At 46.8% G+C, this 17974-nt stretch overlaps 1 protein-coding gene across 5 annotated transcripts in view; it reads left to right on the top strand.

The window, feature by feature from the left end:
- Positions 1 to 2092: 2092 nt before the first annotated feature.
- fam221a (family with sequence similarity 221 member A) overlaps positions 2093 to 17974 on the top strand; it is a 136446-nt gene continuing 120564 nt past the window's right edge. For 4 of the 5 annotated variants that reach the window (XM_070880943.1, XM_070880942.1, XM_070880946.1 and 1 more), the window contains exons 1-2: positions 2093 to 2185; positions 16048 to 16221. In XM_070880943.1, the coding sequence (XP_070737044.1) occupies positions 2121 to 2185; positions 16048 to 16221 (239 nt within the window). In that variant the 5' untranslated portion in view covers positions 2093 to 2120. The other variant, XM_070880944.1, reaches the window with a different exon arrangement.

Genomic DNA, 17974 nt, shown 5'->3' with positions numbered 1-17974 from the left:
GGAAGGTGAGGTTGGGGCAAAAGGAGAGGGGGGAGCGGGGGTGGGAAGCAGAGGGTGAGGGGTGGAGGAGAGGTGAGGCCATACTGCATACAGTTTTGGTTTCCATATTTAAGAAAGGATATACTTGCTTTGGAGGCAATTCAGAGAAGGTTCACCCGGTTGATTCCGGAGATGGGGTTGACTCATGAGGAAAGGTTGAGTAGGTTAGGCCTCTATTCATGGGAATTAAGAAGAATGAGAGGTGATCTTATCAAAATGTATAAGATTATGAGGGGGCTTGACAAGGTGGATGCAGAGAGGATGTTTCCACTGATGGGGGAGACTAGAACTAGAGGGCATGATCTTAGAATAAGGGGCCTCCCATTTAAAACTGAGATGAGAAGAAGATTATAAATCTGTGGAATTCGCTGCCTCAGAGAGCTGTGGAAGCTGGGTCATTGAATAAATGTAAGACAGCGATAGACAGTTTCTTAACCAATAAGGGAGTAGTGAGTTATGGGGATCGGGCAGGGAAGTGGAGCTGAGTCCATGATCAGATCAGCCATGATCATATTGAATGGTGGAGCAGGCTCGAGGGGCCAAATGGCCTACTCCTGTTCCTATTTCTTATACAGGGTGGATGGTGGGAAAGGAGAGTTTGCGGGGGGGAGGGGGGTGCGGGGAGGGGGGTGGTGAGTAGAGTGTGGGGTGAACGGAGTGCGTGGGTGGGATAGGAGAGAGGGGGAATGCGAGGGTAGGGGGAATGGATAGGGTGATGCAGAAGTGGAGAGGAGGGGAAATGAGAGGGGGCGGAAAGGAGAGGGTCGGGGGGAGAGAGGAGAGGGTGGTGGTGGTAAGGAGAGGGGAGCAGGAGAGGGTGGAGTGGAATGGAGAGAGTGGTGGGAGGAAATAGAGGAGGGGAAAGGAGAGGACGGGAAAGGAGAGGAGTCAGAAAGGAGAGGGTGGGGAGAGGAGATGGTGGAGGAGGCGGGTGGTGGGAAAAGAGGAGAGTGGGGGGGGCGGGGAATGGAGAGGATGGGGGGAAAGGAGAGGGTGGGGGTAGAAAGGAGGGTGGGGGGGGGGAAGGAGAGGGTAGAGGGGGGGACGAGGAGATGGGGTGAAGGAAAGGGTGGGAGGGTGAAAGGAGAGGGTGGGGGAATGGAGAGGGTCGGGGGGGGATAGTAGAAGGTTAGGGATAATAAAGTGGATGGGGAGAGGAGAGGATGGGGAAGGGAGGAGGTGGTGGGAAGGGGGGAAGAGAGAGACGTGGGTGGGAGAGGGAGAGAGGAGAAGGGTAGTGGGATGGAAAGGAGCGGGTGAGGAGAAGTGGGGGAGTAAAGGGAGAGGAGATGGTGGGAGTGGGAGTAGGAGTGGGGGGGGGGGTGGGATATGGTTGGAGAGAGTGGGACAGGGAGAGAGGAGAGGTCGAGGGTGTATCTTAACACTGCTCCTGTGGCATTGCAAATGTACTGTATGTTGTGCATGTAGGCACTTTTGGTAATGACTCCACGAGGCAGGGTATGGTACTTAAACTGTGTAGTCTGTAGTCCTTTATTTGCAACTCCTCGAGTCGGGACACCAAGCTGTGAGCTTCCTTTTATACTGGGTTACCTGCCCTTAGCTCTCCAGCAGCAGCACCCTCTGGTGTACAGGTAAGGTGTGTAGTGTAAAGGTACATTCAGTGTTACAGACATCATACAATACAAGCATGCATATATAACACTGTATAATGCCACTTCTTCTAGAGTTATGCTATATATTATCAGTTCCCCTACAGCTGTACTGTAAATAAACACTGCTCCTCCATCAGTGTTGTCTATAATGTACTGTGTATTAACACTGCCCCTATGGTAGTGCTGTATATACTGTACTGTAAATTAACACTTCCACAGTGATACTGTATGTACCGCTCCAGTAGCTGTGCTGTATATTAACACTGCTTCTATAGCTGTGCTGTATTTATTATACATCAACAGTGCTCCTATAGGCCTGCTGCATATATTGTAAAGCAACACTGCTCCTGCTGCCCTGTGTATGCGATGCGGTATTTTGATTGCATTTTGCAGACGCTCCTTTCAGCTTCAGTCCACCTTGCGCAGTGGCTGCCGGGTGAATCCGTCGCTCAGCAACAGCAGGCAGCGATGGAGCGACTCAGCCTGGACAGGGAGGCGGTCGCTGCCGTTGACTCTTATGTGGAGTACCGGAGGTTAGAGGGCGTCGCCCAATAGCTTGGAATACCTGATTGATGCCGGAGTCGGTGGGCGGGCAGGACTGCCCACTTTACCGCGGTGATGGCTCGGCCGGGGCCCTGACAAAGGGCCTGCGCTGGATTTTACACACGTTTCTGCTGTGAAGCCTCCACCTGGGTAGTTTGCTGGTTGTCTTTGCGCATAGGGTACCTCTGTGGGACTGGGGTCTGTTTGGGACTGGGGTTCAGATTCAGCCCAGACTGATGGGGCCGAAGTCAGTAATGCCAAACCCACCTTCTCATCAATCATGAGACAAACTCTTAAAAATTATGAGATTTGATAATAAATCACGTTGTTTTATTGGTTTATAAATCTCATTAGTGGCTTTATTTAATCTCAACAGGTCACAGCTCTTTACAAAAACTGTATTACTGCATCTGAAAATGCTTCACAAAACGTTATCACCACCCTTCACGAATTGGGGTAAATTTTTATTCAAAATTCGGTGTCTTGTGATTAATTTGCAAGGGTTGGCATTACCAAATGGAGCATGGAGTGGCACCATGCACAGTGTGCACTAGGGTACGGAGATGTCACTGAATTGTTTTGGTAAAAGTCCATAGCCAATGAACCCCAGGCAACAGGTTCCCAATCTTATCCACAGAACCCCAAGTACTGGACAGAGAGAAAGAGTGGACCTACATCCCCTGCCAAATCTGGGCTGCGAGAGGGTAGTTCTCGTTCAATGGGGTAGATTTTTGACTTTGTGCGATGGTGTAAAATGGGTGATAGTGAGTCGGGAGCTCGTTTTACATCTCCCATTGACTGCAATGTAAATAAAAATGGGGTGAGATGGGGTTGGTTGGATTCAAATCTGAAGCTGTTTCTGGTGCAGCAGCATGGGAAATTCTCACTTTGCTCCAACAGTGACTCCATACCCCAAAACCACTCCACACCACCTCCCAAACCCATCTTGATACCCATCCCACAGCCCCAAACTGATCATTAGTCTCAGTTACTCCCCTCACCATTTAGCCCCTGGGCTCAGATTCCACCCCCCCCCCCCCCCCCCCCCCCCCCGGTCACAGCTCAATCCACGACCAGCCGTTTACCTTTGATGCCAGGTTAGATTCCAGATCGGCGTTCACATTCTTACGATTTTCTCGTCCAGCTCTGGGACGAAGATGCTCGGCAGATCCCCATCTCCTGGCCCAGTGCTGGCCAACAACGGGCTGGCCAAGCGTGACGGCGATTAACGGCTGGAAGTCGAACCGGAGCCCTATCTGGCAGCGCCTTTCATCATCGACAGATGACACCCCTCTCCCTGAGCCTAAAGATGACTTCCCCCTCCCTGAGCCTAAAGATGACTTCCCTCTCCTTGAGCCTAAAGTTGACTCCCCTCTCCCTGAACCTACAGGTGACGACTCACTCCTGGAGCCTACAGGTGACTCCCCTTTCCCTGAGCCTACAGGTAACTCTCCTCTCCCAGAGTCTGCATCTGCAGGTATCTCTCCTCCCACTAGACCTACAGGTATCTCTCCAGTCCCCCAACTCCAGTGGGCCTCCAGCTGTTCCCCTCTCCAGGCCTGCAGGTTTCCTCCACAGACTGTGCATAAGATGCATTTGTTTCTCTGTCTCCTAGGGTTTGAGTTGGATTCCAGAGCTCACCAAGAGCTTTGGTTACGGCACAGCACCAACACCAGCACCAGCCACTTCAGTCGGTTTGTCAGCTGCGTAGCTAAGCTGCAAAAACTTAGGAGGGCGGAGGTCCGGGTACTGGTTCTGGTCCTGCATTGGGGTCAAGCTCCGCTACAATGACTTGAACACATTATCATAGGGAGTCCTTCGAAATCGAGAAAGACTTGCTTCCACTTTAAAAGTGAGTTCTTAGGTGACTGAACAGTTCAATATGGGACAGACAGTCGTTGAAGGAAAGGGGACTGGGCTCCTTCCGCTGCCTGCGCTTGGTTTCTGCATGCTCTCAGCGATGAGACTCGAGCTGCTCAGTGCCCTCCCGGATGCACTTCCTCCACTTAGGGAGGTCTTTGGCTAGGGATTCCCAGGTGTCGGTGGGGATGTTGCATTTTATCAAGGAGGCTTTGAGGGTGTCCTTGAAATGTTTCCTCTGCTCACCTTGGGCTCGCTTGCCGTGTGGGAGTTCCGAGTAGAGCGCTTGCTTTGGGAGTCTTGTGTCAGGCATGCGAACAATGCGGCCCGCCCAGCGGAGCTGGTCAAGTGTGGTCAGTGCTTCGATGTTGGCCTGGTCGAGGACACTAACGTTGGTGCATCTGTACTCCCAGAGGATTTGCAGGATCTTGAGGAGACATCGTTGGTGGTATTTCTCCAGCGATTTGAGGTGTCTACTGTATATGGTCCACGTCTCTGAGCCATCCAGGAGGGCGGGTATCACTACAGCCCTGTAGACCATGAGCTTGATGGCAGATTTGAGGGCCTGATCTTCAAACAATCTTTTCCTCAGGCGGCCGAAGGCTGTGCTGGTGCACTGGAGGTGGTGTTGAATCTCGTCGTCGATATCTGCCGTTTGCTGATAATCGGCTCCTGAAGTATTGAAAGTGGTCCACGTTGTCCAGGGCCGCGCCATGGATCTTGATGACTGAGGGGTAGTGCTGTGTGGCGGGGTCAGGTTGGTGGAGGACCTTTGTCTTCCAGATGTTTAGTGTAAAGCCCATGCTTTCGTACGCCTCAGTGAAAATGTTGACTATGACTTGGGGTTCAGCCCCTGAATGTGCGCAGACACGAGCATCGTCCGCGTACTGTAGTTCGAAGACGGGTTGGAACAGACTTGGATCGGGCCTGGAGACGACGAAGATTGAACAGGTTCCCACTGTTTCTGTAGTTTAGTTCCACTCCAATGGGGAGCTTATTGAGTGTGAGATGGAGCATTGCAGCGAGGAAGATTGAGAAGAGGGTTGGCGCGATGACGCAGCCCTGCTTGACCCCGGTCCGGATGTGGATTGGGTCTGTAATGGATCCCATTGGTCAGGATCACAGCTTACATGTCGTCGTGGAGCAGGCGGAGGATGGTGACGAACTCTTGGAGGAAGTCGCTCCACAGTCCCTCGCGGTTGACAGTGTCACAGGCCTTTGTAAGGTCAAAGAAGGCCATGTACAAGGGTTGGTGCTGTTCCCTGCATTTTTCTTGCAGCTGTCACACTGTAAAAATCATGTCTGTTGTACACCGTAATTAGCAATCTTGTTGTGCAAGGCCCCTTGGGGAAGAGTGACCATAATATGGTAGAATTCTTTATTAAGGTGGAGAGTGACACAGTTAATTCAGAGACTAGGGTCCTGAACTTAAGGAAAGGTAACTTCGATGGTATGAGACGTGAATTGGCTAGAATAGACTGGCAAATGATACTTAAAGGGTTGACGGTGGATAGGCAATGGCAAACATTTAAAGATCACATGGATGAACTTCAACAACTGTACATCCCTGTCTGGAGTAAAAATAAAACGGGGAAGGTGGCTCAACCGTGGCTAACAATGGAAATTAGGGATAGTGAAATCCAAGGAAGAGGCACATAAATTGGCCAGAAAAAGCAGCAAACCTGAGTACTGGGAGAAATGTAGAATTCAGCAGAAGAGGACAAAGGGTTTAATTAGGAGGGGGAAAATAGAATATGAGAGGAAGCTTGCTGGGAACATAAAGCTGACTGCAAAAGCTTCTATAGATATGTGAAGAGAAAAAGATTAGTGAAGACAAATGTAGGTCCCTTGCAGTCAGAATCAGGTGAATTTATAATGGGGAACAAAGAAATGGCAGACCAATTGAACAAATACTTTGGTTCTGTCTTCACGAAGGAAGACACAAATAATGTTCTGGAAATACTAGGGGACCGAGAGTTTAGCAAGAAGGAAGAACTGAAGGAAATCCTTATTAGTCAGGAAATTGTGTTCGGGAAGTTGATGGGATTGAAGGCTGATAAATCTCCAGGGCCTAATAGTCTGCATCCCAGAGTACTTAAGGAAGTGGCCCTAGAAATAGTGGATGCATTGGTGATCATTTTCCAACATTCTATCGACTCTGGATCAGTTCCTATGGACTGGAGGATAGCTAATGTAACACCACTTTTTAAAAAAGGAGGGAGAGAGAAAACGGGGAATTATAGACGGGTTAACTTGACATCAGTAGTGGGGAAAATGTTGGAATCAATTATTAAAGATGAAATAGCAGTGCATTTGGAAAACAGTGCCAGGATCGGTCCAAGGTCAGCATGGATTTATGAAATGGAAATCATGCTTGACAAATTTTCTAGAATTTTTTGAGGATGTAACTGGTAGAGTGGACAAGGGAGAACCAATGCATGTGGTGTATTTGGACTTTCAAAAGGTTTTTGACAAGGTCCCACACAAGAGATTGATGTGCAAAGTGAAAGCACATGGTATTGGGGGCAATGTATTGACGTGGATGGAGAACTGGTTGGCAGACAAGAAGCAGAGAGTCGGGATAAACGGGTCCTTTTCAGAATGGCAGGCAGTGACTAGTGGGGTGCCGCAGGGCTCAGTGCTGGGACCCCAGCTCTTTACAATATACATTAATGATTAAGATGAAGGAATTGATGAGAGTAATATCTGCAAGTTTGCAGATGACACTAAGCTGGGTGGTGGTGTGAGCTGTGAGGAGGATGCTAAGAGGCTGCAGGATGATTTGGACAGGTTGGGTGAATGGGCAAATGCATGGCAGATGCAGTATAATGTGGATAAATGTGAGGTTATCCACTTTGGAGGCAAAAAGGCTTTCAGAAAATTCGAAGAGCTCAAGCGCAACTAAAAAAATCCTGGCACAGTGCCCACGTCCAGTGAGGCCAGCGGCAGACCCATTGGTCCACTGGCCTTATTAGGATAGTCGAGTTGCGGGCATTAGTAACGGCCCATGAGGGTGTGGGTAGGAGGGGCGTGGGGGTGGGGTGTGAATATGGCTGGCCGCTCCTTAGGTGAGGCTCCGGTCCTGGTCCAATCGCGAAGCCGGCAGCATCTCGAGCGGGCTCGGCCGCCACCATGATCCAGGGTTTCTTCAGGAGAAGGGGACTGAGTGGGGGCTATGAGCGTGCCTCACCCCTTTGAGGGTTTTAAAGTGAATAAACATCGAGGCCCGCTTCCCCGGCGGCCGTTTCAAGGTCCCGTCTCCCCCCCCCCCCCCCCCCCCCCCCCCCCCCCCCCCCCCCCCCCCCCCCCACATAGCGGGTCAGGCAGCATCTCTGGAGAGAGAAACAGAGTTAACGTTTTCGGTCGATGACCCTGCGTCAGAACTGGAGAAAGTTAGAGGTGTAACAGGTTTTTAATCAAGTGTAGGGGCAGGGAAAGGAGGAGGGGAGAAAAGAACAAAAGGGAAGATCTGAGAGGGTGGAAGGCAGAATAGATTAAAAGACAAAAGGGATGATGGTGCAAGGCAAAAAGAAATGGTAATGGGGCAAGTTAAGAAATAAAAGATGAGTCTAGATAGGGTGTAAATGGAATTGGCAGAATCATCAACAGCTGCCGTGGTTTGACCAGACCACAACCCCTGCCCCTATTTTCTCATCTTTTTTTTTTCTCTCTTTCCCATAACTGTTTCTCTGTCCACAGATGCTGCTTGTGCTGCTGAATATTTCCAGCATTTTGCTTTTGTATTAGAGGTTGAAGTCGATTTGAAGCCTATTTGATAAAAGTAAATAGGCACATCCTGTTGTTTTGGGAGTTATTGATAAGGCCTCATTAATTTTAAATCATCACCTGAGAATAAGAAAAAATTGTGTTTTGTAGAGGGCTGTTGGAGCATATAGGCTTAGAAATTCGGGGGTTTAGGGTCAGAATCAAGTGGAAAAAATGGCGGCCACTGATCTTCCGCCAGTTGGCGGTGGGTTGCACGGCTGCCGCCATTTTTGGATGGCTGGCAACACTGCTGATATCAACGATCACTAAAATCATGGAAACGATGCAGATCGTGACGTCAGTGAGTGTGCGATGCTCACTTGACTCTCGAAGAGCAAGTTTGGAGTTCGCCATTCGATTTACTGGCATGCCTGAAGTGCAACGAGCTGAGTAAGCATTGACAAGCAGGAAGGAAGCTCCAGCAGTGGTATTTAAAAGGGATCATCAGCAACTACTTGCACTTGAGAGCAGTCTGAGATTGGATGGTACTAAGCTGAGACTATATGAGAGCAGTCTGTGCTTCTGCTGCAGCACAGTGGGTCGCTTCCGCTTGTGCTGCAATGGCAGCCGTGACGTCGCCTATCACACGCAGCATTGTGTCTGGGTGGATATGGTTTCTTTGGGAGGCTTCCATCATTTCTAGCCTGGAAATCTTGGACTCCCAAGTTCTGCGCAGCGATCCGTGCAATGTTGGAGGTGGATTCTTCCATGCTCCTTGCCATTGCCAAAAGGCTCTCTGGCAGGCTTGCCATTGCACCTAGCAATTCAGTGTGCATGCTCATCACTCTTCTTCTGAAGGCCACCCTGTCGGGGTCCTCATCTGAGTCATGTGCAGCAGAACCCCGCGCGTGAACTCACCCTCGGGGGAGCTGCCCCCCAAACTACCCTTTCCCCTTGGCCATGCTATAGCCCACTTGTGTCCGGTGCATCACCCTGTGCAGATCCTGCTTCTACACTAACCTCTAAAGTATGCACAGTACTACACTGTCTTCTTCTCGCTCCTTGCTCTTGTGCATTGCCTTGGGATGGAGACAGGCTGCTCGCCTGCTTGTTGTTGATTATTTGAAAGTGGAAAAGCACAAAAGCCGGGGTTATGGTGAGGGAGTGAGGGAAGCAAGATATGCATGCATACAACATCAGCAGCTTGATCGTGAGAAGAGATTGTGGGATGAGGGGGAAGTGGGATGTGAGAAGAAAGATTAGGAATGACCATACCGTCGTTGTCCCCAAGGGGTTCAACCTTGCCAGTTGCCACGGCCTCTGATCTTCTCCTCAATTGTGTCCAGCATTCTCTCCTCCAGTTGGCTGAGGCCATGGTTGTCAACTTGCCCCCCGCCTGTCTGGCGCTGATCCCTCCGATTATGTGCATCCTTGACCTGCAAGAGAAAAGGATGTATGTGAGTGAGTGTGGTGCAATGTGTTTGGATGATGTGTCTGCCATAGTTGAATAGCTGTCAGTATGTGAGATGTGGCTGAGTGGTGCAGCAGTGGTAAGTTTGTGAGGGTGAAATGAAGCCATGATTGTGAGGTCTGATGGTGCTTGGCAGAGGTTGTTGATCGATGAGTGCTGGAGGTGAGGTGCAATGAGCTGTGTGTGAGGCTTGTGGTGGAGATATTGCATATGGCATTTGCTGAAGCCTTCACTCACCTTGGCCTTCCGTGTGAGGTCATTAAACTTGCTCCCTCATCGGCGGTCCGCTGCGTTCCCTAAGGTAGGAGTTTTATTTTTTATTTGTTATTTCCTGATTGATTTTGGTGCTTTAGGTGCAGGGTTCCTTCTATTTTTTTATTTGTTACTTATTGATTGCTTATTACTTTGGTCTTGGCACTTTAGGTGCAGGGTTCCTTCTGTTTTATTTGTTAACATTTTCCACACTGGATGGCTGACCTTGACACCACAGTGCTAGCCGTGACATAGGCGGCTATCTCCGGCCACAGCCTAATGTCGCGAGGGCTTCCTGCCAGTGTGTGGGAAGAGAACAGCTGCCTCCTTTCGACGGCCACAACCATTGCTTCCAAAGCCCCGTTGAAAAATCTGTGGGCTCTCTCCCTTTAAGGACGCTCCGCCATGGCTTTGCAGTACCACCTCCTTGCAGTTACAATTCTGAGTGGCTTGACAATGATGTGCTGTACATCAATGCACTTCCCCTTTAAGGACTGAATAAAGCCTATGCCACACTTTATTGGAAATTAGACTAGATCTGTTATTGGCCCACCTGTTGAACGTTAAGCCAATGAGCAGCAGTTTGAGTGCTGAAATCAAGACTATAATCATGTTAATGAGGACTGATCATGAATTTGGCATGTTATACCGGGACCATTTTGAGGTGGCACAACCTAAACATTGCCCGTTTTGTGGCCATATGTAGTTTCTGAGCCATAATGCTTCGTCACAAGCATTGTGAAGCAAAAAGCTATAGGAAGAGTACAAAGCAGTGGGATTACTTTTGGATTGCTCCACCAAAGAGCCAACACACAGAATGGGGTGAATGGCTTCCTATGCTGTTAATTTTTGTGGTTCCAGTTACAAGTGGTTGCAAATCATATATGACAGAAGTTGCATCTGCATGGAAAATTTAACTCTGCTCTAGATGGTCTGTCCTTTTCCAATTGGATGAGAGGACTTTTTCCAGTGAAAATAATGTTTCTTCAACACCAACAATAACAACTTGTATTTATATAGTGTATTTAATGTAGTAAAACATCCCAAGGCTCTTCACAGGAGTATTATAAGACAATAAAATTTGACACCGAACCACATAAGGAAAAATTAGGGCAGGTGACCAAAAGCTTGGTCAAAGAGGTCGTTTTTAAGAACTTCTTAAAAGAGGAAAGAGAGGCAGAGAGGCAGGGAATTCCAGAGCTTAGGGCCAAGGCAACAGAAGGCACGGCCACCAATGGTTGAGCGATTATAATCAAGGATGCTCAAGAGGGCAGAATTAGAGGAACACAGATATCTTGGTTGCGGGGCCGGGGGGGGGAGGTTGTGGGGCTGAAGGAGATTAGAGATAGGGAGGGGCGAGGTCATGGAGGGATTTGAAAACAAGGATGAGATTCTGAAATCGAGGCGGTGCTTAACCAAGGTTGCGAACAGGGTGGTTCAGCCTCAGATAGATATTGGGGAGAGGGATGGAGTCAGTGACGGGGACTGAAAACAATATCTTTGTTCTACTCAACGTTTAATTGAAGAAAATTTCTGCTCATCCAGTACTGGATGTCGGACAAGCAGTCTGACAATTTAGAAATTGGAGTGGTCGAGAGAAGTGAGATAGAGCTATGTGTCGTCAGCGTACATGTGGAAACTGACGCTGTGTTTTTAGGTGATGTCACCAAGAGGCAGCATGTTACTGGGAAATAGGAGGGGGCCAAGGATAGATCCTTGGGGGACACCAGAGGTAACGGAATGGGAAGAGAAGCCATGGCAGGTGATTCTCTGCCTGTGATTAGACAGATAAGAATGGAACCAGACAAGTGCAGTCCAACCTAGCTGGACGACGATGGAAAGCCATTGGGGAAGGATAGAGTGGACAACCATGTCGAAGGCTGCATACAAGTCAAGAAGGATGAGGAGGGATAGTTTCTTTAGTAAAGATTAATGGCTAAAAGGATCAAGGAAATAGATTTCTTCTGATGAAATAATTCATGTGCAAATAGATTTACACTGTGATTATTTGCACGGTGTTCTGGTCCCTCTGCACATGCCCCTTTGTACTGCGGATACGCACTTGACCCAGTCACGCATGTGCACCCGACGTTGTGGCAGCTGCGGCCAGCACTGGCAGGCTTTCCTCGGCTCCCTGCGGAGAAGGTTAGGGGGTCGGATGGGGGAGGGAGAGGGGATCGAGGGGTGGGGAGAGGAGCACGGAGAGGGGAGACCGGAGAGAGGAGAGGGGAAAGAGGAGCTCGGCGAGGGGGGAGAGTGGAGAGAGTAGCTCAGAAAAGGTCAGGAACTCGGCTTGGAGGCGGGGGTGGAGAAAGTCAGGAACTTGGGTGGGTGGAAAAGGGCAGGAATTCGGGTGGGGGGGCGGCAGTATGTCAGGAACTCGGGGGGGGTGGGGGGGAGGCGGGGAGAAAGTCAGGAACTCGGGGGGGGTGGGGGGGAGGCGGGGAGAAAGTCAGGAACTCGGGGGGGGGGGGGGGGGCGGCGGCGGCGCTGCTGTGAGAACAGTGGGGGGAGGGGGGCGCTGAGAGAACAGTGGGAGGAGAGAAGAACGTAATCCAGGTCTTGGGGCAATGGGGTGAATAAGAGCAAGAGTGTGATCCAGGTGGGAAGATGGATCACGTTCTCCCGCCGTCCTACAGGCCTTGATAACATTCTTTCACCCTCTCCTTTACACCTTCACCACGTTCTCCCTGTCCTTCCCCTCCTCCCCTCTCCCAGACCAAAGTGGTTCGAGAAGGCAGATCACAACCACTCTCAAAGGCTCTAGGGATGGACAATAAATAAATGAATTTAACAACATGAGAGCGTAATCTGTGTTGGTCCTACAACATGCATGACATTACATTTATGTGTCATTTGCCGAACTTGACTATTCCAATGTTCTGGTCAGCCTCCCATCTTCCACCCTCAATGAAAATGAGCTCATCCAAAGCTCTGATGCATGTATCCTAATACACTGCAAGCAATGTTCCCTTTAGTGTTCACTCAGCAGTGTGAGCACTGTGCATGCACCTAACCTGGGAGGGTGAGCCCTGTCAGTTCTCAGAAAGCAGTAGTGTTAGCACTGAGAACTCTGGAGCCTGCCTGTAAAATGACTGGACCAAATGACACGTTGCAGGGATCTTGTTTACTCTCCAGCAGGCATGATCAAATTACATATTCCAGACCAACTATTGGATGTGTCTTGTCCTCCAAAGGGACCAATCAGAAATCTGGTGTTGCAAATGTACACTGTCATAGATTTACACAGCAATAAACAGGGGGTGGTAATTATGTATTTCTGTGTTATTGTTCAGTGAACCTTTACAGGAAATACAATAGACAATAGATGATCAAATATTTCACGAGTAATTATAGTTCTCAGTCTGAAGTGGGGCTTGGGAGAAGCTGAGGTTTCAAGCATATTATCTGGAGGGCAGCAGACCAGAGTTGTGGATAAATGTGAGGTTATCCACTTTGGGGGCAAAAACACGAAGGCAGAATATTATCTGAATGGCGGCAGATTAGGAAAAGGGGAGGTGCAACGAGACCTGGGTGTCATGGTTCATCAGTCATTGAAAGTTAGCATGCAGGTACAGCAGGCGGTGAAGGAGGCAAATGGTATGTTGGCCTTCATAGCACGGGGTTTTGAGTATAGGAGCAGGGAAGTCTTACTGCAGTTGTACAGGGCCTTGGTGAGGCCTCACCTGGAATATTGTGTTCAGTTTTGGTCTCTTAATCTGAGGAAGGACATTCTTGCTATTCAGGGAGTGCAGCAAAGGTTCACCAGACTGATTCCAGGGATGGCTGGATTGATATATGAGGAGAGACTGGATCAACTGGGCCTTTATACATGAATTTAGAAGGATGAGAGGAGATCTCATAGAAACATATAAGATTCTGACGGGACTGGATAGGTTAGAAGTATGTTCCGGATGTTGGGGAAGTCCAGAACCGGGGGACACAGTCTTAGGATAAGGGGCAGGCCATTTAGGACTGAGATGAGGAGAAACTTCTTCACTCAGAGAGTTGTTAACGTGTGGAATTCCCTACCGCAGAGAGTTGTTGATGCTAGTTCATTGGATATATTTAAGAGGGAGTTAGATATGGCCCTTACGGCTAAAGGGATCAAGGAGTATGGAGAGAAAGCAGGAAAGAGGCACTGCAGGAGTGATCAGCCATGATCTCATTGAATGGTGGTGCAGGCTCGAAGGGCCAAATGGCCTACTGCACCTATTTTCCATGTTTCTATATGGGCTGGATGAAGATTCTGGAGTTTTTCTTATTTGATTATCCTGAGCTCCACTATTCAGCCTGTGAGGAATACTGCTGGAGTTATACTAATGAAGTAATAAGATTCATAGCCAGTCCCAACAGAACCTTCTTAGGAGGATGGGTGTATAAATCAGTATCATGAGTAATCAATTTTTCATAATATAAGCAAAAGTTGAAAAAAAGTGTGGCAGTCCTTCAGGGTGGGTACACTAAATGAAATTTGCAAAACTAAATAATAAAAGGAAGAGAAATATAGTTGATCTTTTCAATAAATCCTGAAACAAATACATTTTCTTGAATATTGCAAAAAGGTCCAATGCCTTTTTTCTGCAACTTGCATAAAGACATAGGCCCAGAAGCTTCCCACAGGCGGATACCTCCGACCTGAAAAAGCTCTCCGAATGTACCTGGTGGTCCCGGAGGAGCGTGGGATGCCGTTGAGGAGGCCTTCTATTCCTGCGAAGTGCACTCCCATCCTCCACGTTCCCAAGCAGAAGGTGCAGTCATGTATGACTACACAACCAATCAGGTACAGTATTCCACAGCATTCTCATTCATAGCAATGAGAGCTCCATATCTGCGAGTTCTCATTGCTATTAATGAGAAAGAAAAACACACACTAAACACCATAATAAAAAATAAAAAACACACCTCACATAATTACAATTAATTGAAATTAAAGTTAATAAATGCCTTGGAAATTTTTTTTTTTTTCTGATTTTTTAAAAAAGTTTTGTAATTAGGGTTAAAAATAAACTTGCCTTAGTGGGCAGGGTTTTTTTTAAACAACAAAATGTGTTTCTAAAAATTTAATGTAATTATATTTTTGTATGTTTTAAAACTCTTACGTCCGTAAAAGTAGGATATGCGGTTGCTTTTATCAAGCGCAAGGGTTTTGAGGACATATATATAAACATGGATTGAGGATTGGCTAACAGAAAAGAGAGAGTTGGGATAAATGGGTAATTTTCCGGTTGACAAACAGTGACTTGTAGGGTGCCGCAGGGATCGGTGCTAGGTCCTCAACTATTTACAATCTATATTAATGACTTGGATGAAGGGACCGAGTGTAATGTAGCCAAGTTTGCTGATGATACAAAGATGGGTGAAAAAGCAAATTGCGAGGAGGACACAAAAAATCTGCAAAGGGACATAGACAGGCTAAGTGAGCGGGCAAAAATTTGGCAGATGGATTATAACGTTGGAAAATGTGAGGTTATCCACTTTGGCAGAAATAATAGAAAAGCAAATTATAATTTAAATGGAGAAAAATTGCAAAGTGCTGCAGTACAGAGGGACCTGGGGGTCCTTGTGCATGAAACACAAAAAGTTAATATGCAGGTACAGCAAGTAATCAGGAAGGCAAATGGAATGTTGGCCTTTATTGCAAGGGGGATAGAGTATAAAAACAGAGAAGTCCTGCTACAATTGTGCAGGATATTGGTGAGGCCACACCTGGAGTACTGCGTACAGTTTTGGTCTCCGTATTTTAGAAAGGATATACTTGCATTGGAGGCTGTTCAGAGAAGGTTCACTAGGTAGATTCCGGAGATGAGGGCTTTGACTTATGAAGATAGGTTGAGTAGGTTGGGCCTATACTCATTGGAGTTCAGAAGAATGAGAGGTGATCTTATTAAAACTTACAAGATAATGAGGGGGCTTGACAAGGTGGATGCAGAGAGGATATTTCCACTCATAGGGGAAACTAAAACTAGGAGATATAGTCTTAGAATAAAGGGCCGCCCATTTAAAACTGAGATGAGACGGAATTTCTTCTCTGAGGGTTGTAAATCTATGGAATTCTCTGCCTCAGAGAGCTGTGGAGGCTGGGCCATTGAATATATTTAAGGCGGATATAGACAGATTTTTTGAGCGATAAGGGAGTAAAGAGTTATGGGGAGCAGGCAGGGAAGTGGAGCTGAGTCCATGATCAGCTCAGCCATGATCGTATTGAATGGCGAAGCAGACTCGAGGGCCAAATGGCTTGCTCCTGCTCCAATTTTTTATGTTCTTATTTGCTGGGCAAGATATAGGTAAATCCCACAGTCTTGCCCTTGCAAATGTCCTCACTCCAGATATGCATTTGATCTGTCAAGCTCCAGCTTGACAGATCGGAAAAAACAGTTTTCAGCGTATGCACATTGTGCACTGAAAACCGGCTTTTCTGATGCCTTCCCGGGTCCGTAGACACTCAGTACGGACCCAGGGAGGCCGGGATTTCCAGGCCATAATCTTTGAATCTGTATTCTGTTTTTTGTTCACGAATTGAACTGGTGACTATAGCTTTAATTTTGTTATTGTTGATCATAGGATTGTTGGTGAGGATGATGGCGGCACCCTCTTTACGCCAGAGGAGTACGAGAGGTACAAGAAGGAAATGTTGCCAATACGATTACGAAATCGATTGTTTGTCAGCTGGTCATCACCCAATGGCATTGACTGCAAATTAGTTGGTCCAGAAACACTCTGTTTTTGCAGGCACAGGTAATTTTTAGAACTTTTGTTTTTGTTATATATATTTTAATTTCCATTTATCCTGCTTTCTCTTTTGGGCGAATGGGTGCTTTTAGCCATCAATCAAATCTCTCAACATGCCAGTTAGGCACAAATAACTAATTTCAACAGTGACTACTGGAAATTTGTTATGCTGAATCCTGCATAAGACCTTTCCTGGGTGCCCAGTCAAAGTAATAGCTGCATGCTCCAGAGACACTATGATAAAAAAAAGCTGTGCCGTAACCACTAAACACTTTCATGATTTTCATTTTCATATTTTTTTCTTGCTTTATTTTCATTTGGCTATGTATTCTTCATTTTGTGCTGTTTTCACTTTGACTTATTTACTTATTTTTTAATTATATCTGCATTTGTTCTTCATTTACACTTGCTTTCTATGTGTTTAGGAGTGGGTATGGCAGTCTAATGATTATGTTACTGGCCTAGTAATCCAGAGGTCTGAATAACCCAGGGAATGTGAGTTTGAGAATTTGAATTCAGTTTAGTAAATCTGGAAATAAAGCTAGTATCTGTAAAAGTGGCCATGAAGCTGTCAGGTTATCATAAAAATCCAACTGGTTCACTAATGTCCTTTAGGGAAGGAAACCTGCTGTCTTTACAAAGTCTAGCCCACCTGTGACTCCACACCATCTGGCTTGCTAGGACACTTCAGGAGTCAATTAAGAATCATCCAAAGTGGTGTGGGACTAGAGTCACGTATAGGCCAGAGTAAAGATGGCAGGCTTCCTTCCCTAAAGGATATTAGTGAACCAGTTGAGTTTTTACAACAATCTGACAGTTTCATGTTTTACAACAATATGACAGTTACTTATCAGCTTTTTATTTCCAGATTTTATTTTTAAACTGAATTAAAATTCTCAAACTGGCATAGTGGGATTTGAACTTGTGTTCTCTGGATTATTGTTGATATTGTTCTTGTATACAAAACAGGAGATAGAACAAAACCTGGGAACTTAACGTCAGTGGTAGGAAAGATACTGGCATCTATACTAAATTAAGTGCTCGAAGAGCATCTAGAGACAGAAAATATAATAAATAATAGTCTGCATGGATTCCAAAAGGCTAGTCATGCTTAATGAACTTGATAGAATTATTTGAAGAGGTACGGAAAGAATAGAAAAGAGTAATGTTGTAGATGTCATATACTTGAATTTTCAAAAGGCCTTTGATAAGGTTCCACACTTTAAGCTCATGACAAGGGTAAGGGCATGTGGAGTCAGGGAACACATAGCTGAATGGATAGCAAATGTTTGCTGAAAAATATAAAGCAGAGTGTAGGGGTAGTTATTCAGGAAGGAAGGAAGGTAGAAAGCAGTGTTCTAAAAGGAGATCAGTGCTGGGACCACTGTTATTCATAATTTTCATTAATTATTTGGATTTGGGAACAGGTAACCCAGTATCAAAATTTGCAGATGATACCAAACTGCGGAGTATAGCTCAACGTTCTCGTGCACCTAAAGCAAAAGCTTCTACAGGTATGTAAAAAGGCAAAGATTAGCGATAAATGTGGGTCCCCTACAGGCTGAGACAGAAGAAATTATAATGGGGAGTAAGGAAATGGCAGAGAAATTAAACAAATACTTTGTGTCTGTCTTCAGGGAAGAAAACACAAAAACCTCCTGGAAAAAATGGAGTATCAGGGGTCCAGCGAGAATGAGAAACTGAAAGAGATTAGTATTCGTAAAAAAATAGTACTGGAGAAATTAATGGGACTGAAAGC

This window comes from Pristiophorus japonicus, chromosome 5, assembly GCF_044704955.1.
Source record: "Pristiophorus japonicus isolate sPriJap1 chromosome 5, sPriJap1.hap1, whole genome shotgun sequence".
NCBI lineage: Eukaryota > Metazoa > Chordata > Chondrichthyes > Pristiophoridae > Pristiophorus > Pristiophorus japonicus.
Note: the sequence above shows the minus strand (reverse complement) of the source record. Positions and strands in the feature narration are given on the sequence as shown.